The 27,673-nt window shown below is 46.8% G+C and overlaps 1 protein-coding gene across 1 annotated transcript in view; it reads left to right on the forward strand.

Moving 5' to 3' along the window:
* RCOR1 (REST corepressor 1) overlaps nt 1-11,691 on the forward strand; it is a 134,541-nt gene extending 122,850 nt beyond the window's left edge. The window contains exons 9-12 of the mRNA XM_025392379.1: nt 2,100-2,177; nt 2,402-2,459; nt 3,282-3,511; nt 7,605-11,691. Coding sequence (XP_025248164.1) covers nt 2,100-2,177; nt 2,402-2,459; nt 3,282-3,511; nt 7,605-7,646 — 408 coding nt within the window. The 3' untranslated portion in view covers nt 7,647-11,691. The remainder of the gene's footprint in view (nt 1-2,099; nt 2,178-2,401; nt 2,460-3,281; nt 3,512-7,604) is intronic.
* Nucleotides 11,692-27,673: the final 15,982 nt, after the last annotated feature.

Below are 27,673 nucleotides of genomic sequence, written 5' to 3' on the forward strand. Positions count from 1 at the left end.
CACCTCAGCCTCCAAGTAGCTGGGACTACACAGCCTAGATATTTCTTTCTTTTTTTTAAATTTAAGTTCTAGGGTACATGTGCATAACATGCAGGTTTGTTACGTATGTATACATGTGCTGTGTTGGTGTGCTGCACCCATAAACTCATCATTTACATTAGGTATATCTCCTAATGCTATCCCTTCCCCCTCCCCCCACCCCACCACAGGCCCAGGTATGTGATGTTCCCCATCCTGTGTCCAAGTGCTCTCATTGTTCAGTTCCCACCTATGAGTGAGAACATGTGGTGTTTGGTTTTCTGTCCTTGCGATAGTTTGCTCAGAATGATGGTTTCCAGTTTCATCCATGTCCCTACAAAGGGCATGAATTCATCCTTTTTTATGGCTGCATAGTATTCCATGGTGTATATGCAGCCTAGATATTTCTGATATGGAAAATGCATCAGGAAGGGGGTATAGGCTACTGAGCATTTAGAGCTAACTTTTAGTTCAGAATTTGTAGATGTTTTGCATTTAATCTCTCTGCTTCTTTCATAACGTTACTTAATCACAGTGCAATATATACCCAGTTTTGTACTATCTATGAACAACCAGCTAGAATGACAAGAGTGGTCTGTTTCACTGAAATGCAAAGAGGACATGTAACATTCTGAACCTTGACTTTTTCCTGCTAGAAGTTGCTATGTTGCATTTTTAGCCAAAAAGGAATCCAGTGAACATAATCTGAGTACTTTGCAGTTTTCCTGGGTTTTTGGTAACTGAAAGACCACTGAGCAAGATCCTAAGATTGGGCCGGGCGCGGTGGCTCAAGCCTGTAATCCCAGCACTTTGGGAGGCCGAGACGGGCGGATCACGAGGTCAGGAGATCGAGACCATCCTGGCTAACCCGGTGAAACCCCATCTCTACAAAAAATACAAAAAACTAGCCGGGCGAGGTGGCGGGCGCCTGTAGTCCTAGCTACTCGGGAGGCTGAGGCAGGAGCATGGTGTAAACCTGGGAGGCGGAGCTTGCAGTGAGCTGAGATCCAGCCACTGCACTCCAGCCCGGGCGACAGAGCAAGACTCCGTCTCAAAAAAATAAAATAAAATAAAAGATCCTAAGATTGTACTGTCTAGTATGGCAGCCAGCAGCCCCGTGTGTGGTTGTTTAAATTTAGATTAATTTCAAGTGAAAAAAAGTTTTAAATTTTTGGGTAGCATCTTCTACTCATGAATGTCTTTTACATGTTACTTGAGAAAATCAAGCTCCTCTTCCCTTGGATTTCTTAGTTGCTTGTGTGAGTTTTCAAAGATGAAAAATGCTGGAGTTCAGAGTTCCCTGGTGCTTGACACAGATATGCCTTCTACTTGGAGTAGAGAGAAAATAGCATACTTCCGTGACCTGTCTCATTCAAGGGTCCATGGGAAAATTAAAGAGCAGCCATAGCCTGGGTGGTTGGTATTGTTTGTGGTCTTTCTTTTGATTGCGTAAGAGCAGGGAAAGATTACCTTGAGCCAAGGCAGTAATGTGGAAAAAGATAATTTGTAGGAAAATGAAGAAGTGACAGTTAATCAAAGTTAGACTTCTAGAAAACTCACTGATATTGTATTCTCCCTGCCCCCCCATCATTAAACCTGTGCTTGTGCACTTCCGCCCTGTGGAGAAGTGGTAGACAGCACAGTGATCTTGGGGCACTGTGAGGCTGTACCTGCAGTTCTGTTGTAAAGACTGGGCCTTTTTGGTCTTTACTGTGGCTGCTCTGTTATTTCAGTTCAATCCTATGGGGTAGGAAGCCCAGGGGTTTCTTCTGTCTTTTATATAAGACTCCAGGTAGGTGTTTTGCTGCTCACATATCACCTGTTAGGAAGCTGTGGATCCAGGACTGTGTACGTGAGAGCCCCTCCATCCCCTCCTCCTTGGGTTGTACCTTATCGGTTGCTCCGAACAAGCAAATAATAAACGTAGTTAGATGCTTCAAAGGATACCATAGGGACCTCAGAATTCAGCTACAATAGATGTTAGTAATGTCTTTACTCTTGGGTCTTTGTTTTTTAAGTTCTGTTTTCATACCTTTATGTAGTTTTTATTTTTAAAATGAAAATCATTTTTTCCTTCCTAGATCCAGAATATTAAACAGACAAACAGTGCTCTCAAAGAAAAACTTGATGGTGGAATAGAACCTTACCGACTTCCAGAGGTAGGATTATGTTAACATCATCTCAGAAGTCATGCTCAAGTTTTACATGTTTAAGAATTTAATATCGATGTGATACATCCCCAATGTACATCTCTTGGAAGAGTATATGGACATAATTTTATGAACCTAGTTGATGTAAAATTCCGATAAGAGAAAATGAAAGTTTCATTAAACATACTCATCTCTAAATGTAATGTGCTAAAATGTCTCATTTGGATATCCAGGTCATTCAGAAATGTAACGCACGTTGGACTACAGAAGAGCAGCTTCTCGCCGTACAAGGTAGGGGGAAATTCTTCAAAAGAGTTTAGGAGGCCGGGTGTGGTGGCTCACACCTGTAATCCCAACACTTTGGAAGGTTGACGCATTTGCTTGAGCCCAGGAGCTCAAGGCTGCTTTGATCCATGATCACACCACTGCATTCCAGCCTGGACAACAGAGTGAGACCCCGACTTTAAAAAAATTTAAATAAAAGAGAAACAAAAAGAGCTTAGGAGGATTGGTAGATTTTAGGGAAAAGTTATGTCCCGCCCTATTCCCAGCACCTATTTATGTAGAAATAGATTCTTGGACAGTTATGTTCTAGTGGATATCATTTTAGCCAAATGACCATATCCCTTTCGGCTTTTTTCTTTTCCTTTCCCACTTCTCACAAGTTGTGAAAACTTAACCTGGAACCCTCAGTTTTCTAAAGGTGTGAGTATTTCATTTTACTAGTTACTCATCGCGCTCTGACTAGTCAAGAAGTACAAAACCCTAAAAGAAGCAGACAGAGTGTTCGGATTTTAAGGTTGGGGGCGCTCTGGACCTGCGATACCAAAAGATGAATGCAGAATGTCCCCAACCCTAGGGCAGTTGCTGGGTGACTTCAACTGTTACGTGACATGTAATGGGAAGACAGATGTCAAAATGACAGGGTCGGTCATCTCCAGAATGTATCTAGAATTGACTGGTACTTTTTCCTACTCTTATAATACATGAAATTAGTGCCGGCTGTTAAAAACCTGTATGTTTTCTTATCTGGATAAAGAGGTAAGTGTCACTTGTGGTTTTTAAAAAATGTTTTTCTCTTGTATTTTAAAAAATGCTTCCTTACATCCTTAGCCATCAGAAAATACGGCCGAGATTTTCAGGCAATCTCAGATGTGATTGGGAACAAATCAGTGGTACAAGTGAAAAACTTTTTTGTAAATTATCGACGCCGCTTCAACATAGATGAAGTTTTACAAGAATGGGAGGCAGAACATGGTAAAGAAGAGACCAATGGGCCTAGTAACCAGAAGCCTGTGAAGTCCCCAGATAATTCCATTAAGATGCCTGAAGAGGAAGACGAGGTAAATCTGAAACAAAACAGTCACTTCTCGGTCAGGTTCATGCTTGATATTGCAGTTTCTAAAGTGATGAATTTTTTCAGCTATAGAGATTTTTAGGTTTCAGCTGTGTTAGTAACTTCACTATTACCTGTAAATAGCCATAATGTGTATGCATTGACTCCAGTTCTTGGTCCCTGTATATTATTCACATTTTAATTTCTGGGCAAATTCATAATTCCATCCTGGTTTCCTTCAGCTACAAAATACTCTGCATTATCAGTTTTTCCTTAAATACAGTAAAATCTTGAATGACAAAGATAAGGGAGTGGGGGCACAAACAAAAAGTGAAAATGCAGTGAAAGCCATTCTGAAACACTAAGGTGAAAGTTCTGTGAGGAATGTCAGTGAAGCTCAGTCATCTGAAATGTGTGGTCACATCATCATGAGGTTCGTGGACTTCATGGGGAGTCTGCACAGCAAGCCAACAAGGAACTCTTGAGACCTCTCCCTGCTGTCCAGATCTTTCAGCCTTTGATGCTCTTTGGAGCTGATTGGCTTAAATATTGATGGGGACAATTCTGTGGCTGGCTGGAACTTCTGTGATGGTGGCTAATTTCTGGAATGATAGCCCTGGTTTCATCTCTCACCTTCCTGCTTCCCATGTCAGGGGCACCTGCCATTTCCCCATCTAGCCTGGCCTGCCTTGCTGTTATGTTTGTGCCTCTACTCCCAGAGCAGATGAGCCTGGGGCTGGGCATAAGAAAGAGTTACTTGCCAATCACTTCATATCTGAATTTATTCACAGGCATGGTAATTTAAGAATTAATTTAGCTTTCACATCAAAGCCTTTTTCAAACCATACTGGAATGATTTGAGATTACCTGTTTTGTATTGTGTGTGCTACCATTTTGCTCCGAGGGCCTGGCTCTAGAAACAGCCCAGAAGGCCCCTCCTGACCTGAGCATGGAAGTACCTTGGGAGGTATTGGCATTCCCTGCGAGTGTGGTGCCGCCACTCCATGCAGGGCCTCTTTGCCGACTGGAAAAAGGACCTCAAGGCACAGCCATCTGTAAGAACACCATTGAAACGTATGAATTTTGTTAGAATTAGATTCTTCAGAACCTTTTGCCAGAAAATCTTGAAATAAGTATACCAAATCTATAATATTGCCAAGGTCAGTACCCCTGAATCACCCCCATGAATAGCTCTGCCTGAAAAGAACATGTGAGTAAAATAATGGTGTTTTGTCTTTCAGCAGTGATGTTTTTCTTCGTTCTTCTTTGTTTTTATTTTCAGTAATTTCTGTACCAGCACTAATTGCCCCTGTTAGCACTCGGTTTAGGAAGCATTGAAAGCTGGAGACTGCTGGGGAAGAACCGTTAGAATTTGCAGGAATGAAAGCTTGCTTCCTGTGTGTGTTTTCCGGCTTCAGTCCCAGGATGACTGGAAGCAGAAACAGTCGGGAGCTCTGGCTGTATTCCCTCTTCACATTTGATCAAAGCCAGTGCTGGCTGGGCTGGCATAACAAATCTCGTAGTAAATTTAGGACCAAGAGTCACTACCAACAGGATGTCAGTTGCTGTGCATATGCTTTTTTCTTCATTCTCTTACTTTTGGATCATTGGTTGACTGACTTAAGTGACTCAAGTATTTTTTTTTCTTAATCTTGTATTAGCCCAGAAGGTTCCTCCGTAATGATCCACTTACCATGTGGATTGCACATCAAAGCACCGTCTTTCTTTTCACAGTCTAGTTATGGCTTCTCCGAGCAGCAGATCATAGTTTATTCCTGGTGGTTGATCTTCCATGTCTCTGTTTACCCAGCCTTCTCTGCAAAACAGAATGAACTAACTCGAGTTTAGTACTGCGTAGTCCTTATATCCCTTTACAAACTTTTCACTCCGCTAGTCATTTAAAATGTACACCCTCATACCTTTCTTTTCTTGTTCTTTTTCTTTCTTTCTTTTTTTCTTTTTTTTTTTGTTTTTTCTTTTTGAGACAGGGTCTCCCTCTGTCACCCAGGCTGGAGTACAGTCGCGCACTCTCAGCTCACTGCAACCTCCGTCTCCCAGGTTGAAGTGCTTCTCCTGCCTCAGCCCTCAGCCTCCCTAGTAGCTGGGATTGTGGGTGTGCACCATCACGCCTGGCTAATTTTTGTATTTTTAGTAGAGATGGGGTTTCGCCATGTTGACCAGGCTGGTTTCAAACTCCTGATCTCAAGTGATCCGCCAGCCTCTGCCTCCCAAAGTGCTGGGATAACAGGCGTGAGCCACCTCGCCCGGCCTATTTCTTGAGTTTCTTTCTTTTTCTGCTTCTTGTAGTGCCAGCCCTGCCCTGCCACCACCTGGTTTTCTGTTCTCCATATGTTAGTTTGCAGAAGGAAATTAATCTAGTGACCAGCTGCTTCTCTGTGTCCAAGGGCCTAAGGGAACTTGTTAGAATGCTGGCTTACTTGTGTGTCTGGTGAGTCCGCAGAACTTGGGGTGTGTGTGATTTCACCTTTTTATTTGTCCTGTAGAGTCCAGCAGCTGAGAAAGATGTCTACTGGTGTCCTGCCTGTCCCCTCTGCCTCAGGTTTTATGTATTATACAGAAGCCACAGGGAGAACATGATAATTCCTAGAATTTCTAGTAACAGAATGGTCTGTCAGTTGTAGATTATTTCCTTTAGGTCTTAGAGGCGGGTAGGTAGCCCAAGTATTTTGAGCTTTTGAAATTGGTAGTTATTTGATGTGGACAAGGGTGGGTTGGGGACGGTGTCACAGCCAACCTTACATTGAAGAAAGGGTCCCATGGGATGGAAAGAAAGATGTCACTTAAAATTACAAAATGATTGAGTCTGTTACCAGTGAGGAGAAATCTCCTCATTTATCTAAGAACAGTTCTTGTAAATTGTATAATTTTTAACTGAAGGAACAATCACTTTGAGATTTTGGACACATAGCCCAGTTGTTTCTCTAGCAATAAGATACCATGAGCGTGGCAGAGAGCAGTAAGATGTTATGCAACCTTTAGGTTTGGGTCTGGGAGTCAGTTTTTAAAAATGGGAGAGGGGAGTTAGGAAATGCCTCATAGCTTTTAAAGAAGATCCTGAGATGGTATGGGCTCCTGTATCCCATCTGGAACCAGTGGCTGGGCGCTGAATGGGCTGGGTGCCACAGCATGCCCTCAAGCCAGTGAGAGGAGTTAGGGCTGCCACTGTGCTCATATGTCCTTTTCAGGATTTTTTGTTCATTTGTGTTTTTGGGACAGAGTCTTGCTCTGTTGCCCAGAGCAAGTGGAGTGCAATGGTACGATCTTAGCTCACTGCAACCTCCACCTCTCGAGCCCATGATTCTCGTGCCTGGCTGGGACTACAGGTGTGCGCCACCTCACCCCACCAATATTTCTTTTCAGTAGAGACAAGATTTTACCTTGTTGGCAAGGCTGGTCTCAAATTCCTGGCCTCAAATGATCCACCTGCCTCAGCCTCCCAAAGTGCTAGGATTACAGGCATGAGCCACTGTGCCAGGCCATTTTCAGGCACTTAAATTTAATCCTGGTGAAGTAGGTATTATCACTATGTGTCTTCTGCACGTGAAGAAACTGAAGCTCAAAAAGACTGATAACTTGTTTGCACAAATCTAGAAAGTGGGAGGGCCAGGGTTTGAGCCCAAGACGTCTCGCTGGAGAGGCCACACACTTGCCCTGCCCTTAAGAACATGGTGCGCTGGTTGCGGTGACTCACACCTGTAATCCCAGCACTTTGGGAGGCCGAGGCAGACAGATCACGAGGTCAGGAGTTCGAGACCAGTCTGGCCAACATGATGAAACCCTGCCTCTACTAAAAATACAAAAATTAGCTGGGCGTGGAGGCGGGTTGTAGTTCCAGCTACTTGGGAGGCTGAGGCAGAAGAATTGCTTGACCTGGGAGGTGGAGGTTGCAGTGAGCCGAGATGGCACCACTGCACTCCAGCCTGGGCAACATAGTGAGACCTGTCTCAAAAAAAAAAAAAAACAACTGGGTATTTGCTCTGCAGATGTGCTGGCTACCTTCTCTTTTTAGTACACTGGAAATAGCAGCTTGTGTTGTTTACCTACTCTTTGATCCTTTTTTTTCTTTCTCTTGGCCTCAGGCTCCTTCTGTTCTGGATGTCAGATATGCATCTGCCTCCTGAGAAACTCTGGTGGCTTTGGACACTTGGTGTGGACTACTGTGTTATCCGGGATATCAGGTATTATGAGACATCACCTAGCCATCTGCATCACATCTCTCTGGACAAGCAGCTATTACCAAAAAAGGCATATACTTCCAGTCCTGTGCTCCATCTGCCTTAATTCTTTGCTCGTTCCTCCATGTTGGCGCCACTTCCCAGAGAGCTCCACTGCATCTCACACTCTGCCCACGTGCTGGGGAAATCTCATGGCCTGCACATCTCTTGTGACTCTGGGAACCGCCTCCCCCGCCGGAGCCCCCGAGCCCCACCAATGGCAGCTCTTCCCAGTCAGCAGCTTCAGAGCAGGCAGTCTCCTTGGAAGGCCCGACTCTGTTCCTGCATGGCCTGCAATTTCTACTTTGTGCATAGAGTAATTTTCAGAGTAACCGCGACCCTGTTGGCCTTCTAGAAAGTTTGTCTTTTTCTTTTCTGAGACAACCACCTAAGTGATAATATGCTTTTTTGGAAATCAATATATATTGCCGGACTGCATCATAACCTTTATCATGCCAAGCATCCTGATGCAGCTCACATTTCCCTAAACATGGGGTATAGGTATGGTTTATAAATTGAGTTGGCTTAAACCTCTCCCTTCTCCCTTCCCAAGTGTCACAAAGCTCATTTACTGCAACTGTCATTGGACACTGTAGCTTAAAGGGAATGTGGACCTCAATGCTTTCTGCCTTCAACTTTTCAGCATTGTGACCCCAGGGTGGGTGCCACCCCATCTTTTCCTGCCCCACCCCCCATCTCCAAGAGGTTCGGCCCACATCACTGTACCTGGTGCTTGTACATTTGGAATTGGTGCCTTCTCCTTTTGGCAACCATGGTATCAATCCTTTTTCTCTTTTAGTGTCTTATTTCTTCTTTCAAGTTATTTGCTAGCCAAAGATGACATCACTGAGATTAGGAGACAGGGGAGAGCTTGCTGCAGATTCTGACAGTGCAGATTTTAAATGTCAGGATATTAGGATAGCGGTCGCTGGTTTATGAAAGCTGCACGTTGTTCCACGTTCTCTCGGTGTGCCTGGCCCTTTAAGTGGCACACTGCGTGTCAGTTTGTGTCCTTCATGTGCTGATGTGATCACACAAACACCATCCGCTCTCTTTTCATGTCAGAGTACAGGACAGAGAAGTGACCAACGTATTGGTCTAGTGAGACTGAGATGAAAAGAACTAACCTGCAAAGTGGTCTGTAACGCCTTTTGGTTGGACTGGGAACAAGTAAAAATTTCTAATAAACATCTGGAGACTTCCAGAATCACTTTTGTTCTCTTACCAGACCTTGGGCCTGCTGAGGGTTGAGGAGCAGACAGACTGCATTCTCACATACCCTGTTCCCACCCCACGGCCATTCAGACTGCACTAAATACGCTGAAGTTGCTTTTGTTGTTGTTATTTGCATCGTTTGGACATTTTTTTTTCTGCTTTCAATACCAAAAAAATGCAGATGCTTTAAGGCATAAACAGAATTCTTAAGAATTTAAAATATGCAATTAAAATTTGATATGTTTTGACTCCCAAGCACCTTGTTTTTTGTTGTTGTTGTTGAAATCAGCTGATTATCTCTTTAGAAAGAGGGTCAGCTAGAAGCCTAGGTTTTTTGGAATTGCAAATTTTTTTCAGTATAGTCTGGAGAAAGGTCCTTCAAAAGGGAAGTTCAATGGGACTTGCCCGCCCTTCATCATCTCGTTCCCGTGCCAGGTGTGTGTTGGTCACATAAAAGCCTGGGAAGCTTCAGAGGAGTCCCGGATTGCCGCTGCTGTGTGGAGACAGGGTTAGCAAAATGACACTAGTGATGAGGGAGGGGCTTCTTTTCACCATAAGCCTGCTGTGTACACCGAGGGCGGCGGGAGAAGCATGGGAAGGAGTCAGCCTAAGTTTGCACATTGCGTAAAGGGGACACTAAGGTATGAGCTGAAGCTTTAGGTTCTCCTTGCTTCCCTCAAGACCTCCTTCTTGCTAACAGAAGCAGTAGGCAGTTGCTGCAGTACGTTTCTCACCCTGCCAATAGGTCTGTCTGTATCTCTCTTAAGGAAAATAGCCTGGTCCCTCCTGGCAGTGCTTGGAAGCTTGATGCTGATTCTTATATAGCGTGGCAAGCCGACCAGCAGTGCCAGGCCTTGATCTGTATTCTGCACTATCCCTTTACTGGGTTCCTGGCACTGAAGGGCCTCCAGCCCTGAAGAATCACTTGTGATCACAGCAACTGAACTGGGCTTTCTCCCAGAGAGGAAGGGGCGTGTCATTTTGACTTGACAGAGGGAAAAATGGGAGCTGTCCTTGACTGCCTTTGCTGTGCTTTCCCGCGTAAGAGAGCACTGTGTTTCCAACTGTTTTCATTACACCGTCTTTGCAATGATGTAAATGTAAGAGATCACTCAGCTTTAAAAGCAAAGTGGTTTCATCTTATTTATATGAAGACTTTTTAACATATCAAGAATTAGGTGCATTGGCAGGTAGGGTTTGGGGTGTGATAACTGCTTCAGATGGAATGTTCACTTAAGCTTTGTCTTCTTAAAAATGATCAATGTGAATGTCATAATTATATATATTTTTGTGGAAAACTTTCTCCTAAGTATAAGTTATTGTGCAAAATATAGTATCATTGATGCAAATAATAGTTTTAACTTTTAGTTTAGAAATCCTAAAAGATATAAATTGTATTGCATATGCATTAAAAGTTTGTTTTATTTAATTTTATGTAGATGTGTAAAGTGTTAGGTAAAATTTTTTTCACTTACCCATTTAAACACCTTGTTACTTGAATATTGTGTTGACTGGTCTGCAACAGTGATCCACTCTGTAATATAGCTCTTTTAACTGGGAAGGAACCACGCCCCAGCTGTGCTGATTACATTAGTGTTGGCACACAGCCGGGTGCTCGTGTAACACAAATGCCACGTTGTCTGGGTGTACAGTGTTTGTGGAGACGCCACTTCTCAAAATGGTTTTTGATCATTTTTAACCTGTAAGACCTCTTGATGCTCACAAACCTCTATTCAACACACAAAACAAAAATGAAAAGGTAGTTGGGTTGTAAAAGTTTACTGTGGTGGACTCATTAAGCGGTGGTTTTCTGTTCATCTAAAGTTTCCTCAAATACCACAGACCACTATTAAGTGTGCTCATTGTCACTTTAAATTTCAGCTATACCCTATTTTTGTCATTCTAAATATCAGACGTACTATTGGTATAATTGCACACCAAAAATAAGCCAAACAGTGCATTATGCTAACTGGATCCCTGCTTTTATGTGAGCTAAGGAAAGATGGAGCCAGCTCCAACTAGGGCCTCTTTTTCTCTCTCGTCTATCCTGTTTCTAAACCGAATGATCCAGGATTCAAGCTTCTAGTGTCAAGTGAAACTTTCCTCAGATGAACTCCAGGTAGCTAGGTCACCTAAATCTAGTGGTCCTGTGTGATGCTCTTTCTGCCAGTCCCTGAATCTCTGCAGCTTCTCTTACCTGTAGTAAAGCACAATTGCAGTGACGTCGCATTCCGAAGAAGGAAGGTCAGCAGAGGCTATGCATGTTGTGTGATGATGAGTGTTTACAGCCACCTTCTCCTAAAACGAAATTTATACTGGGGTGGATAGTATTCCATTATGTAGACTTATCGACTTTGCTAAGTGCTTTTTAGACAGCTTAAAAAATTTTCAAGATTTTAAAAGATGTATAAGGTTAAGTTTGCAAATATAATGGAAATGCTGTATATCTTTTGAAGTGATAAAATCCACGTTGGAATTTTAAAGAAAATATGTTGTGATAATGCTGTTGTAAGTAATATTTTAATGTCTCTTTGCCTGTTTTCTATTTCAGCACATTCATTGTGGTGAATGTTCATAGCATTATAACTGCTTAGCCATTGAATGATAACATTTGTTAGTGGAAATTGGAAAATTTATTTGTGAAATTCTGCAGAATTCATTTTTCTATTTCCAATATTTGCTGAGGTTAAATAAAAATTTTCAAGCCATTGATGTAATAAAATATGAAATGAAAGCATTTTCTGCACCCCACACTCCATCAAAGCAGTAGCCTACCCTGTAACAAAGTGGGGTTCTTTCTCTCCTTTTGAGTGAGCCTTGGGGTTTCCAAATGTATAATTTCCTCCAAATCAGACCCTGTGGAAATACCACCAGGGATGCCTTTTGTTCTTAACCTTTTGCTCTACCTGAACCTACATTTTTTTTTATATATGATACTTTGATAGTTGGAATCAAGTTGAAGCACATGAATTCATAAAGTTTGTGATAGTGGTGGGCTTAAATGCAAGGGTTCAGTAAGAGACCTTTTCCCCCCGTGGATGGATTTTCTTTTTTCAGCCTGACCAGGGTTTTGGCCTGATCCCTGGAGGCGGGATGGTGGCAGTGCAGAGGCAAGATCACTGCCTCTGTGGCCTCTGTTCAGCCAAGAGTGCATGCGCACCAGTGCCGGTAGTTTCCTGAGGAGCATGAAGAAGCTGGCGGTGGCTGTGGTCTCGTGGTCTTCCCTTTATTAGCTGGTTTGTAGGGTTTGGTTAGATAACTACTGTAGATTTAGGCTAGAAGTCCAGTGCACTATCCATTGTGCCACTGAGCCTGCTGACTAGGTAACTTCTATAGAAATCCAATTTCTAGGTCCAGGCAGGTGGCGCTCCTGTGTGTGACTGCACAGTGTAGGAGGGTTGTAGAAGGGTGACCGGGTCCAGCCTTCCCAGCGTTGACAGTCTAGTGGAGGACACTGCACATATCCTCCAGGTGACAACAGTCAGCACCACAACAAGTAGAGCCGCAGCTGCAGGCAGGTCTGGGAGGGAGGTCGCAGCCGCCTTGCGTCTAATTTAGAGAGTGCCTGTCCTGGAGCTGAGCCTGTGGAAAGGGGAGAGTCTCCTTGGGTGAGGGTGGCACCTAGGGGCGGAGGCCAAGAGTGTTGAGACCTCTGCTGTGATTTGTGAAGGTGGCTTGTGGTCTAGAACAAGAGGAAATGAATGCCAAGGACAGAGAGGAGGAAGGTTGAGGCCAAGGTGGCCCCCTGCCAAGATGCTGCTCGACATCTGCTAGGATGGGCACTGAAGGTGGAGCCATTTGGACTTGGCCGTTATTGACTTAAAAGAACCCCGGGTGATGGCTGAGGCTGGGAAGAGGGAGCTATGAAGGGTTGAGGGAGAGGCCCTCTCAAAGACTGGTCTAACCTGAGCACATGCAAGGGCACAGGATAGGAAGGGATAGCAGGCAGGCTGTGAGTCCCCAATCAGGGACGCATGGAGGCCCTGGCTTCAGTCCCCCTTTCTCGGACTGGGGGGGGAAAAACACCTGTATACAGGTGTAGATGAGGCACCTCTGTGCCTCGCTTCCCACGATCTTGGCCCTCCCCACAGCCCCAGCTTCAGACAGGTGTGACTGCAGCACCCTGAGGTCGGCGACCTAGGGGAGCTCAGGAATAGCAGCCTGGAAGTAGCAGGGAGTTCCACCCCCAGGGGCAGCTCTGGGTAATCTGGGTAAGGCAGCCACAGAGAGCGGCTCCCCCTCAGCAGCCCCCTGCAGAGACCAGCTCAGACATGGTCTAGGACTGATTCTCCTTCCCTGCCTCACTTTTTCTGTCCCTGTATTTCTGTTGCCTGGGATTGGTTTCAAAAGCAAACCATTTATCCACAAAGCCTCATCTCAGGCTTGCTTTTGGGTGGAATCTAGGCCAAGATAGCACCAAAGTGAGAATCCCAAGGCTTGGAGAGGCCTGGTGAGATCCCTGCCGGGCCTGTCCCAGCCTTTCAGCTTATGGGAGGGAGAGATCTTGAGAGCACTTGGTGCTGACACTGCTGGAAAGGCCATGGTGGCGCCCACGCCAAACGGGGAGCAGCTGCACTGCTTGGAGGCAGGTGCCGGCTCTCAGCAGTCCCTTCCCTGCAGCCTCCAAGCACCGTGCTTCCCACACTGCAAGCACATGCTAGGCACTGACTCTTGGCGCTGCCGGGTATGTGAGGCTCCTGGCAAATTGCTTGCCTTTTCAACAGATGGGAGGCCGTGCTTGGGGCAACATTTGGACCCAGACTAGCTCATGGATGACCCTGACTTATTCTTTGTTTTGGGGTCTTTTTTCTTTTCTTTTTTATGAGATTGAATCTTGCTGTGTTGCTCAGGCTGGAGTGCAGTGGCGTGATCTCTGCTCTGCAGCCTCCACCTCCCGGGTTCAAGCAATTCTCCTGTCCCAGCCTCCTAAGTAGCTGGGATTACAGGTGTGCGCCACCATGCCCAGCTAATTTTTGTATTTTTAGTAGAGATGGGGTTTCACAGTGTTGGCCAGGCTGGTCTCGAACTCCTGACCTCAGGTGGTCCACCCACCTTGGCCTCCCAAAGTGTTGGGATTACAGGAGTGAGCCACTGCGCCCGGCCAATTCTTTGGTTCTGGGCTGAATGGAACCCACCCCCCAAGAAAGCTCCCCAAGTACACTTTCCTGTTGTCCCAGAAGCAGGAGCACAGTCACAGGCCTTGAAACATCCGCTTGCCTGCCAGCTCGCCCTCCCTTTGCCATTTCCCCACTGCCTGGGTGCTCCGTCAGCACCTGCGGACTCTACAGCGCTCACACCTAAAGCCCTGTTCCCAGAACTCAGCTGCCACTGGACCACTCCACTCCCATGACCATCAGTGCCTCCAAATTACACAGTCTGAGACTAAGACCCTTTTCCCTGCACCTGTTTCTGCAACCTCTGGTGTGTGGCACTGCTGTGTGTCTGGTCACCAAGCTAGCAGCACTTTGATTCGTCACTACTGCCAAGGATAGCACAAGTCCTCCCTCCTACCTGAGGGGGTGCCAGGGCCTCCTAACCTACCCCTAATCCCCACCATTCCTCTTGCCTTTTCTCTCCCGCTCCCCACCTAATCTCGTGGGGAAAGCGGAAAGCATTGCATCTGTCTCCCAAAAAATGCACAGCCCTTCATTCCGCCCTAAGGCCCTGTAACCTGACTTCAGGGGCTGGGCCTGCCCCGGGCCCAGTCATGCGTCCTATCCATCTCTGGTCCTGACGAACCCCTTCCCCCACCTACTGCAGGGGGACTGATTCTCGGGGCTTCTACAACTTAAGTCTCATTCTGTGCTAATCTCTTTGTGCTAAGTGTAATGAAGTGATTTTAAATTCTTATTTTAAAAATAGGTAACTAATGTTCCTGGTATAAAAGGCCTACGTGAAACATGAGTTTCTCATCCCTGTCCTCTAACCACCCAGTTCTCTCCATAGGCAGCCATTGCTGCCTGTTCCTTGCGTATCCCTCAAGGGATGATCACACATTTGCAGGCATGCATGTGTGCAAACACATAGATGGCACACCCTGTACACTAGCTTCGCCCACCTGACACACTGATAGTCTTCTCAGCCTTCCTGCATCAGCACATATGTCTAAAGTCAGTTTGGGCCGGGCGCGGTGGTTCACGCCTGTAGTCCCAACATTTTGGGAGGCCAAGGCAGGTGGATTACCTGAGGTCAGGAGTTTGAGACCCGCCTGGCCAACATGGTGAAACCCCATCTCTACTAAAACTACACACACACACACACACACAAATCGCTGGGTGTGGTCACAGTGCGCGCCTGTAATCCCAGCCACTTGAGAGGCTGAGGCAGGAGAATCACTTGAACCCAGGAGGTGGAGGTTGCAGTGAGCGAAATCGCGCCACTGCACTGCAGCCTCGGTGACAGAGTGAGACTGTGCCTCAAAAAATTAAAAATTAAAAATAAAGCTGCTTCATTCCTTTGTATTGGCTTCATGGTATTCCATTTATGGTGGCAATTATTTATGGAAACCATCGTCAATTGACAGGCAACTGAAGTATCCTTTGTAAAACAGCAGAATGGAAATCACGTGTCGCTTCACGTATGTGCCAGTGTAGTTGTAGGATAAATAGAATCTCTGGATGAAAAAATCTGGTTCATTTTTCCTTTTGATATGTACCGCTCACTGGCCTTCCAGAGCAGTTGTATCAGTTTCTCCTTCTGTCTGCGTGAACAAGGGCACTTGTCGCCCCACGCCCTTCCTAACGCTGTGATAATTGCACATTTTGATCTGAGGTGTTTGATAAGCTGTTGGGCTCACTAGATTGAGTTCCTTGAGGTCAGCACTGTTGTGCTCATCTAGTTCCCCACAGCTGGGAATAACAGGCACACAGATGTGTAGTAATGGAACAGAGAAATCGGGTGCATTGCGGAGGAAAATTAAACGCCTGCTGGCTCTGTGCTTAGGGATCAAAGGCCCCGCTATGGCTTATGAGTGACTCCCAGAGAGTGGGGTTCCCAGCTGCCAATTCCTGCATGTCCAGAGAGGAATTAGCTGAGGCTTGGGGCTTTCTGGGCCCTTTTCTTGCTTATTGAGCTGTCTGCTACTTAGATATTTATTGCCAAAGGACTAGGGGAAGAAACATTCAAATCTGAAGGCCTGGTGATTATAGATTTTTGTTTGTTTTGAGACAGGGTCTCGCTCTGTCGTCCAGGCTGGAGTGCAGTGGCGTGATCTTGGCTCACTGCAACCCCCACCTCTCAGGTTCAAGTGATTCTCATGCCTCAGCCTCCCGAGTAGCTGGGATTACAGGCACGTGCCACCACACCTGGCTAATTTTGTATTTTTAGTAGAGACGGGGTTTCACCATGTTGCCCAGCCTGGTCTTGAACTCCTGACCTCAAGTGATCTGCCCACCTCAGCCTTCCAAAGTGTTGGGGATTACAGGCATGAGCCACTGCACCTGGCTATAGATTTTAAATGAGGTTGAATTTCAAATTCTAGGTCCTCCATCTCCCTGCATTCTTTGGTGCCCTTCTTACCGTCCACCCTCCTTAGTGGGGAGTTGGCTGGCTGGTACCTGTGAGGAAATTGACCGAGTTCTGGCCTGGACAAGCTGAAGACACCTTCCTGCCAAGATGGGGCAGGGAGTGCTTCTCACAACTGCACTAGAAGCAGGAAGGGATGGTCCCGCCTGCGCAGTCATGCGGAAGGTGTCTGGGAGGAAGGGACAGTTGAATAAGGACAGCAGCTCACCTGAGCAAGGGTGAGTGGCAGCACAGGAGCCGGCCCCTTGCAGTCAAGTCGGCTGTTTCCTTCTTGTCAATGGAGGGTATTAGAATTTTAATGTGTTTCAGGCCGGGCGCGGTGGCTCACACCTGTAATCCCAGCACTTTGGGAGGCCAAGGCGGGCAGATCACGAGGTCAGGAGATCGAGACCATCCTGGCTAACACGGTGAAACCCTGTCTCTACTAAAAATACAAAAAATTAGCCGGGCACAGTGGCGGGCGCCTGTAGTCCCAGGCAAGAGAATGGCGTGAACATGGGAGGCGGAGCTTGCAGTGAGCCGAGATTGCACCACTGCACTCCAGCCTGGGTGACAGAGCGAAATTCTTGTCTCAAAAAAAAAAAAAGGAATTTTGTGTCGTTCTCTGGTGATTTGTGCATCAGGTGATTTGTGCATCAACCTGGTGCCCTGCTTATGGCAGGTGCCTAGTGAGTTTTTGTGGCTGCAGGAAAGACTTGGCCGAATTCCACCGCGGGCACCGCAGATTGAGGCAGGGATGCTTTGAGGGCCCACAGCACTTCCTGCCCCCAGGACTTCCTCCCCAGGCCGTCCCTGTTGGCCAGTTTAGGAGAGATTTGGCCAAGGAACAGATGACAGGATGCAGGCTGAGCTTTCTGATTTGTGCTAACAACTTCAGTTTGCCTTTGAAATTCCTTTTCCTCAGCTCTGGGCAGACTGGACATTTCTGTTGTCCAAGAGCAGCTCGTGTCCCCTAACCACTCTGCCAGCACTCAGCCCCAAGGAGGGGCCTCCTGCCGAGACTTTGCATAACAATTATTTGGAGTATGGCTCATGGCACTTCATTGAATAGATTTAGCAACAAGTGGGTCTTGTACTGGCAGGGCGCGATAGTACTCTCAGCTACTCTGGAGTCTCAGGTAGGAGGGTTGCTTGAGTCCAGGAGGTGAAGGCTGCAGTGAGCTATGATCATACCACTGCTCTCCAGCCTGGGCAACACAGTGAGACCCTGTCTCAAAAAATAAATATATAGGCCCTGGGCACGGTGGCTCATCCTTGTAATCCAAGCATTTGAGAGGCTGGGGTGGGTGGTTCACTTGAGGCCAGGAGTTTGAGACCAGCCTGGTCAGCATAGTGAAACCCTGTCTCTACTAAAAATACAAAAATTAGCTGGGCTTGGTGGCAGGTGCCTGTAATCCCAGCTACTTGGGAGGCTGAGGCACAAAAAATGCTTGAACCTAAAAGGCAGAGGTTGCACTCCAGCCTGGGCGACAGAGCAGGACCCTGTCTCAAAAAACTAAATATTTAGTATATAAAGTGTGTCTTTTGCTATATAGCAAATTATTTGTGTGTTTTTTAGTAACAATTACTTGATTTATTGGTGATTGCTTTGCCCCTAAGGACCAAACATGCATTACATTATTTAATCTTTATGACAACCTCACAAGTAGGGACTGTCATTATCTCTGTTCTATAGAAGGGGAAGCCAAGACTTAGAGAAACATGTCTTGCCCACATCACGCAACTGGCAAGTGCCAGAGGTGGGCCAGAAGCACCTGAAACTGCACCTCCCCTTACAGCCTCTGTCACTCTCTCGGATGCTGACTCAAGACCTCGCTCCACTCTGAAATGTTTTTCGATGTCGTTCATGCCCTTAACTTCTCTAGGCCTGTCTCCTCACATACAGAGCAAGGATAACGGGCATTTCCTTTCTTTTTCATTATTTCTGCCTCTAGAGATAGCAATTTATTTCTTTCCTTTCTTTTCATTTCATTTTTTTGAGACAGTCTCACTCTGTCGCCCAGGCTGGACCATCTCAGCTCACTGCAACCTCTACCTCCCACGTTCAAGTGATTCTCCTGCCTCAGCCTCCCAAGTAGCTGAGATTACAGGCACCCGCTACCACGCCTGGCTAATTTTTTTGTATTTGTAGTAGAGATATGGTTTCACCATGTGAACCAGGCTGGTCTGGAACTCCTGACTTCAGGTGATCCGCCCACCTCGGCCTCCGAAAGTGCTGGGATTACCGGCATGAGCTACTGCGCCTGCCTGATAATGAACATTTTAAAGGCTAGTGAGCTTAAACCAAGCAGTGTGCATAAAGGCTTCAGTCTGCCCCAGTTGCCTGGCATGGAATAGAGGCTGGATAAACGGTCAGTCCACTCATTCTGAAGACAGGTCTTTGGGGTGTGTTGCTAGCACCTCCGTGGGGAGGGTAAGACCTGAGCTTTCCGCAGCTCACTGGCCTTCAAGAAAAACCCTTGCTTTCTCTTCTAAAACTCGCACCTCCCATCTCACCCCCGAGACAGTGAGTGAGCCGCAGGTGTCTTTAGTGGCATGCCCTTTTTTCAGTTTGAGACGGAGTCTCTCTCTGTCGCCCAGATTGGAGTGCAGTGGTGCAATCTCGGCTCACTGCAAGCTCAGCCTCCTGAGTAGCTGGGACTACAGGCGCCCGCCACCACGCCCGGCTAATTTTTTGTCTTTTTAGTAGAGATGGGGTTTCACCGTGTTAGCCAGGATGGAAGTGGCATACTCTTAGCCCATACTGCACTGTTAGTGTGTATATTCATATGTTTTATTTATTTATTTATTTATTTATTTAGAGACAGAGTCTCGCTCTGTCACCAGGCTGGAGTGCAGTGGCGCGATCTTGGCTGACTGCTCCCTCCACCTCCCGAGTTCAAGCAGTTCTCCTGCCTCAGCCTCCCGAGTAGCTGGGATTACAGGCGCGGGCTACCACGCCCGGCTACTTTTTATATTTTTAGTAGAGACAGGGTTTCACCATGTTGGCCAGGGTGGTCTCGATATCTTGACCTCACGATCCGCCTGCCTCGGCCTCCCAAAGTGCTGGAATTACAGGTGTGAGCCACCACGCCCTGCCTGTGTGTATTCATTTATAACTTACAGGCACTGTTCATAACCGGTTTGTTCAACATCAATCACACTAACACGCCGTTTTCTTCCTGCACCCACAAGTCTAGGCCCAGGCCATTGCTATCCTGAGGCTGGGACTGCTCTGTGCTGTCAGGCTCCCACTTCTCAGAGGAGGGAACTGAGGTCAGAGAGTCAATCAAGTGAGTTGCCCAGGGTCACTCAGCTGCTACACGGAGGAGGGAGCCAGGTGGGCTGACTGTGAGACAGAACTCCTCCACCGAGCTTGGCTTCCAAGGGCCGCTGGTAAGTGGAGGGGAGGTGGACCCCTTCAGCTGGGCTACAGCCCGTAGCTGAGCCTGTCCTGAACTTCCCCACGGCCAGCTACAGTGAGTACAGCCCCTTGGGTCTTGGGTCACAGACCCTGAGGACCACTGCAGGGATGTCCTGTCGATGGGACTGGCTGTGGGGTGTCCCACAGGGGAACATCCCTTACAAACCTGGATTTCCTCTCATCACTGGGGTACAGTAGGTGTGCTTCATCTTTCCTGCTCCTAGCAGAGCACCTTTCCCAAATCCCGCGTGGTTCCCAGGGGTGACCCAAACTGGCAGCCAGCCCTCTGCAGCTGTGCGCTGCTCACTACCCCTCCGTTTCCTCCACCTTTCCACTCACACCCCAGGCTGTCCGAAGTGGACCTGTTGGCACTTCCCCACCTTGAGCTTTTTGTGGCCCTTGTTGACACGCTGCCTAGCCATTGAGATTGACCCCACCAGCCTCTTCCTGGAGTGTGAGTCCAGGCTCCTCTGCAGCCCTGGGCCACTGAGTCAAAGGCCTCATGGGTGCCCACGGGGTATTGGCCATCAGTGCCATGAGGCCAGGGCCTGCAGCACCAAGTTGAAGACCTTGTGGGTGCCCACAGAGTGCCCATCAACAGCGCGAGGCCAGGGCCTGAAGCAGTGAATCGAAGACCTCCTGGGTGCCCACGGAGTAGTGGCCATCAGCACCGTGAGGCCAGGGCCTACAGCAGTTCTGTGTGCCACTGCACAGCCTCCACAGCAGGATTCTGCCCTTGCCTGGCCCTGATTGCAGGGGTGGCTCTAATGACCGCTTCACGCTGATCACCTTTCTCAGAAAGACTGACAGTGCTGGTCCCCAGGAATCATGCCTCTGAGTGTCCTTGCCTTGTGTTGTCCCTTACCCCCCAACTCTGGGCTGAGTCATAGACTTGTTTTGATCAATGGAACCTTCACAGGCTTGACATGAGCTTTAGGGCCTGCCTGCTCTTGTTTCTGAAAACTCTGTTACCCTGTAAAAAAGCTTGAGATCCTGGCCCTGAAGAACCCTGAATTCCAGTCGGGAGACAGAGAAATGGAAACATCCACACAGGGAAGGTAGCGGCAGGTTTCCTATGATTGGATTAGTTGGCTGAACTGTGTCACCATTCAAGCCTGGGGTGCTGAGATGGGCCAGGAGGTAACCCTAGGCCTTACCCCACCCTAGCCCAGAGAATCCTTCTCTGGGTAGAGTCCAGGAAGGCTTTGTTGGTGATTGATCTGACTTCCAGAGATGCCGAGCCCAGCCTGCTAGGGGTCATGATCCATCCATGAGCCAAGCTTTACCACTCAATGGTGGTCCAAGGCTTTCAACAGTGAGAAGTTAGGCCCTGGATGTACCACGCGAAGGCAGAGGCTGGCAGGTCCCAGGCTGGGGCACCGTGACCTGCACCTTTCCATCTCCCCACCCCAAAGCCAGATCGTGGTCTCCGAATGCCATTTCCCACGGAAAGGAACCAGGTTCTTTGGAGAAGTGACTGGATTTTGCTATGGAAGGAAGGAAGTATACAAGGGGAGCCTGGGAATCTGGTGCCAGAGACCAAAGAAGCACCCAAAATAATGGGGTCACGTCCAAAGGACTTGGGAGCCAAACTAAAGGGCCTCCTACTGGCCTAACATGCTATTTAAAAAAAGGACGTTGATCAAAACAGCAAAGACAAGAATATAAAAATTCATAATGATAGTTTTTTAAAATGTTTTTTTTCTTTTGAGATGGAGTCTCACTGTCACCAGGCTGGAGTGCAGTGGTGGGATCTCAGCTCACTGCAACCTCCGCCTTCCAGGTTCAAGCGATTCTCCTGCCTCAGCCTCCGAGTAGCTGGGACTACAGGCGTGTGCCACCACGCCCGGCTAATATTTGTATTTTTAGTAGAGATGGAGTTTCACCATGTTGGCCAGGATGGTCTCGATCTCTTGACGTCGTGATCCGCGCACCTTGGCCTCCCAAAGTGCTGGGATTACAGGCGTGAACCACCCACACCTGGACTAAAAAAGTTTTATTTGAGACAGGGTCTCACTGTGTTGCCCAGGCTGGAGTGCAGTGGTGCAATCATGGTTCACTACAGCCTAGACCTCCCAGCTTAAGTGATCCTCCCACTTCAATTCCCCTGCTAACCCCCCTGTGAGTAACTGGAAGTACAGGCGCATGCCACCATGAGTGGCTAATTTTTAATTTTTGTGTGTGTGAGATAGGGTCTTGCTCTGTTGCCCAGGTTGGAGTGCAGTGGTGTAATCACAGCTCACTGCAGCCTCAACCTCTTGGGCTCAAGCAGTCCTCCCACCTCAGCCTCCCAAGTAGCTGAGACTTACAGGCACAAATCACACCTGGCTAATTTTTTTTTCTTTTAATTTTTTCATAGAGACAGGATTTTGCTGTGTTGTCCAGGCTGGTCTTGAACTCCTGAACTCAAGCTGTCCTCCTGCCTCAGCCTCCAAGTTTTTTTAAAAGCACCCATTGATCACCATTGGAGCTGAGAATATTAGGCATGTATCCAACTTTCTTATCTGTAGTGTTTCAGGATAATCAAATCATTGAAGGGGAAAGTTCTTTCTAGGAGAATTCCAGGTAATACATGCAACAGAGTATGTCAGAGTTAGAAAATTGCTAATTCGGGGCCAGGCGTGGTGGCTCATGCCTGTCATCCTAGCACTTTGGGAGGCTGAAGCGGGCAGGTGCACACACACACCCCCATATGTCAAGGCCCTGCCCTTTAAGCTAAAACAACTTCCAGGGGATTTAAAGAGCTGGTGCCTTTTAAAAATCACCCCTTCAGTCGGGCGTGGGGGCTCATGCCTGTAATCCCAGGCTCACGTAATCCTCCCCCAAAAAACAGAATTAAAGGAAGACAGAAAGTCAAGGAAACAAATGACCAACATGAAATATATATATTTTTTTAATTTTATTTTTTGAGACAGTGTCACTGTCACCCAGGCTGAAGTGCAATGGCATGATCTCTGCTCACTGCAACCTCCATCTCCTGGGTTCAAGTGATTCTCCCACCTCAGCCTCCCGAGTAGCTGGGACTACAGGCATGCGCCACCGTGCCCAGCTAATTTTTTTTTTTTGGTAGAGACAGGATTTCACCATGCTGGCCAGGCTGGTCTCAAACTCCTGACCTCAAGTGATCTGCCTGTCTCAGCCTCCCAAAGTGCTGGAATTATAGGTGTGAGCCACCACACCCAGCCTAACATCAAATATCAATAAAGAGAAAACCGAAAAAGAAACCAAAAGCAATCCTAGGGCTTAAAAGTAGAATAACTGAAATGAAAATTCACTAGAGAGATTCAAAGGCAGATTTGAACAGTCACAAGAAAAGAATGAGGAGAATATGAAGATACGACAATGGAAATAATTAACTGAGGACAGGAAGAAACAAGGTTGAAGAAGAGTGAACAGAGCCTAAGGTAACCATGGGACACAATAAAGTGGACCAACATACGCGTTATGGGAGTCACATAAGGGGAAGAGGAAGGATATGCAGGCAGAGAGATTATTTGAAGAAATAATGGCAGAAAACTTTGTGAAATTGGTGGAAGACATGAAAATAAACATCCAAAAAAGATCGATGACCTCTAAAGAAGATGAACTCAGTAAGATCTGCTGGACAAAAGACTTAAACAGATATTTCTCAAAAGAAGCTGTACAAATAGTCAAGAGGTGCATGGAAAAATGCCTAGGATCACTAATCACTAGGGAAATGCAAATTAAAACCACAATGAGATATCACCTCACACCTGTTAGCGTGACTTTTTTCAAAATGTAAAAGATAACAAGTTGGCAAGGATGCGGAGAGAAGGGAACTGTTGCCGGGCGCGGTGGCTCAAGCCTGTAATCCCAGCACTTTGGGAGGCGGAGATGGGCGGATCACGAGGTCAGGAGATCGAGACCATCCTGGCTAACACGGTGAAACCCTGTCTCTACTAAAAATACAAAAAACTAGCCGGGCGAGGTGGCGGCGCCTGTAGTCCCAGCTACTCGGGAGGCTGAGGCAGGAGAATGGCATAAACCCGGGAGGTGGAGCTTGCAGTGAGCTGAGATCTGGCCACTGCACTCCAGCTCGGGCGACAGAGCCAGACTCCGTCTCAAAAAAAAAAAAAAAAGAAGGGAACTGTTGTACATTGTTGATGGGAATGTAAACTAGTTACACTAATATGGACAACAGTATGGAGAATCCTCAAAAAAAAAAAAAAAAAAGGACTTACGCGATGATCCAGCAGTCTCTTCTGGGTGTAAATCCAAAGGAATCCAAATCAGTATGTTGGCTGGGCATAATCCTAGCACTTTGGGAGGCCGAGGTGGGAGGATCACAAGCTCAGGAGTACGAAACCAGCCTGAGCAGCGTATCATGACCCCATCTCTACAGAAAATAATTAGCCAGGCGCAGTAGCCTGTGCCTACAGTACCAATTACTCCAGAGGCTGAGGCAGGAGGATCATGTGAGCCCAGGAGATTGAAGCTACAGTGAGCTGTGATCACACCACTGCATTCCAGCCTGGGTGACAGAGCGAGATTCTGGCTCAAAAAACAAACCAGTCAGAATGTAAGTAATGAGATAGAGGACTTGAAAACACAATAAACCAGCTAGGTATAATAGACATAGACAAAATATATAACAACAACAGAATCCACATTTCTTAAGTGAGCATGGGACATTTTCCAGGATAGACCATAAGTTTCACCACAAATTAAGTCTCAATAGATTTTAAAAGATATCATTTAAAGTATCTTCTGTGACCACAACAGGATGAGATTAGAGACCAATAATAGAAGGAAACTGGAAAGTTCACAAATTTGTAGAAATTAACACTCACTTAAGAACCAGTGGATGAATGAAGAAATCACAGGGGAAATACAAAAATACGTAGAGACCAGTGAAAACAAAAACACAATATACCAAAACTTACAAGATGCAATGAAAGTAGCGCTAAGGGGCAGATTTGTAACAATAAGCACATTTAAAACATCTCAGCCAGGCACGGTGGTTCATGCCTGAAATCCCAGCAGTTTGGGAGGCCAAGGTGGGAGGATTGCCTGAGCTCAGGAGTTCAAGACTAGCCTGGACAACATGGCGAAATACCGTCTTTATGAAAAATGGAAAAACTAGCCAGGCGTGGTGGCACATGTCTATAGTCCAGACTACTAAAGACGTTGAGGTAGGAGGATCACTTGAGCCTGGGAGGTCGAGGCTGCACTGAGCTGTGGTCACACCACTGCCCTCCAGCCTGGGCCACAGAGTGAGACCCTGTCTCAAAGAAATATATGTATATTTATATTATATGTAATATATAAATGTAATATATATTACACCTGTAATCCTAGCACTTTGGGAGGCTGAGACAGACAGATCACTTGAGCCCAGCAGTTCAAGACCAGACTGACCAACATGGTTGAAACCTTGCCTCTACCAAAAAATACAAAAATTAGCTGGGCATGGTGGCACATGCCTGTAATCCCAGCTATTCGGGAGGCTAAGGCAGGAGAATTGCTTAAACCCGGGAGGCAGAGGTTGCAGTGAGCTGAGATCACGCCATTGCACTCCAGCCTGGGGGATGGAGTGAGATCTGTCTCAGAAAAATAATAATATATTAAAAACATCTCAAATAAATCAACCACTTAACTTCCCAACGTAAGGACCTAGAAAATTAAGGAGAAACTAGGGTGGGCACGGTGGCTCACGCCTGTAATCCCAGCACTTTGGGAGGCCAAGCCAGGCGGATCACGAGGTGAGGAGTTTGAGACCAGCCTGACCAACGTGGTGAAGCCTGTCTCTACTAAAAATACAAGATTAGCCGGGCCTGGCTGGTTGCGTGTACCTGTAATCCCAGCTACTCGGGACGCTGAGACGGGAGAATAACTTGAACCCGGGAGGCGGAGGTTGCAGGAGTTGAGATCGCGCCATTACACTCCAGCCTGGGAAACAGAGTGAGACTCCGTCTCAAAAAAGAAAAAGAAAATTAAGTAGAAACTAAACCCAAAGCTAGCCCATGAAAGGACATTTAAAAGATTAGAGCAGGCGGGGCACGGTAGCTCATGCCTGTAATCCCAGCACCTTGGGAGGCTGAGGTGGGTGGATTACCTGAGGTCAGGAATTCAACACCAGCCTGGCCAACTTGGCGAAACCTCGTGACTACTAAAAATACAAAAATTAGCTGGGCATGGTAGTGCATGCCCACAATTCCAGTTACTTGGGAGGCTGAGGCAGGAGAATCGCTTGAACCCGGGGGGCAGAAGTTTCAGTGAGCCAAGATCATACCACTGCATTCCAGCCTGGGCAACAGAGTGAGACTCCGTCTCAAAAAAATAATAAATAAATAACAAAGAAATATTAGAGCAGAAGTAAATGAAATAAATAATAGAAAAACAACATAGAGCCAGGCATGGTGGCTCATGCCTGCAATCCCAGAACTTTGGGAGGCCAAGACAGGTGGATCACTTCAGCTCAGGAGTTCCAGAGCAGCCTGGCCAACATGGCGAAACCCCATCACTTCCAAAAAATACAAAAATTAGCAGGATGTGGTGATGCACATCTGCTTGTGCTGGGGAAGCTGAGGCAGGGGAATTGCTTTAACCCGGCGAGGGGTGAAGGTTGCTGTGAGCTGAGATCGTGCCATTGCACTCCAGCCTGGGTGACAGAGCTTGACTCCGATTCAAAAAACAAAAAACAAACAAAAACGAGAGAGACTAATGCTTTCTTCAGTATGTCAATTGCATTTTTCAACTCTAGAATTTCTGCCTGATTCTTTTTAGTTATTTCAATCTTTTTGTGAAATTTCTCTGATAGGATTCTGAATTCCTTCTCTCTGTTGTCTTGACTTTCTTTATGTTTCCTCAAAACAGCTATTTTGAATCATCTCTCTGAAAGGTCACGTATCTGTTTGTCTGGGATTGGTCTCTGGTGCCTTATTTAGTTTGTTTGGTGAGGACATGTTGGATGTTTGTTGGTTTGTGGATGTTTGTTGGTTTGTGGATGTTTGTTCGTTTGTGAATGTTGGTTTGTGGATGTTGTTTGTTGGTTTCTGGATGTTTGTTGGTTTGTGGATGTTTGTTTGTTGGTTTGTGGATGTTTGTTGGTTTGTGAATGTTTGTTGGTTTGTGGATGTTGTTTGTTGGTTTGTGGATGTTTTTTGTTGGTTTGTGGATGTTTGTTGGTTTGTGGATGTTTGAAGAGTTAGGTATTTATTGTAGTTGTCACAGTATGGGCTTGTTTGTACCTGTCCTTCTTGGGAAGGCTTTCCAAGTATTTGAAGGCACTTGGATGTTGTGATCTAAGTTTTTGGTCATTGCAGCCACAACTGCATAAAGGGTAGCCCAAGCCCAGTAACATTTGTGCCCATCCCTCTTGAGAAGGCTTTCTGGGTAATCAAAGGGAATTGAGTGTTTTGATCTTAATTCTTTGGTGTCTGTAGCCATATCTGCACTAGTGGGTGCCGCAAGTCCAATAATGCCGCAACTCTTGCTGCCTTGTGCTGCCTTGGTGGGCTTCGGTAAGACCCAGGAGGATTCCCTGGATTACCAGGCAAAGTCTCTAGTTCTCTTCCTTCACTTTCACCCACACAGAAGGAGTCTCTCCTTCCATGTCGGATTGCCAAGAGTTGGGGGAAGAATGGTGCCAGCACTTTCGTGGCCACCACGGCAGGGACTGTGCTGGCTCATACCTGAAGCTAGCACAGTACTGGATCTTACCTGAGGCCCATGGCAACTACTGCCTGGCTACCACTGATGTTTCCTCCAGGCCTAAGAGCTCTTTAGTCAGCAGGTGGTGAATCCTTTCCCCAATCCTTCGGGGAAGGAG

Source organism: Theropithecus gelada, chromosome 7b (genome assembly GCF_003255815.1).
Source record: "Theropithecus gelada isolate Dixy chromosome 7b, Tgel_1.0, whole genome shotgun sequence".
NCBI lineage: Eukaryota > Metazoa > Chordata > Mammalia > Primates > Cercopithecidae > Theropithecus > Theropithecus gelada.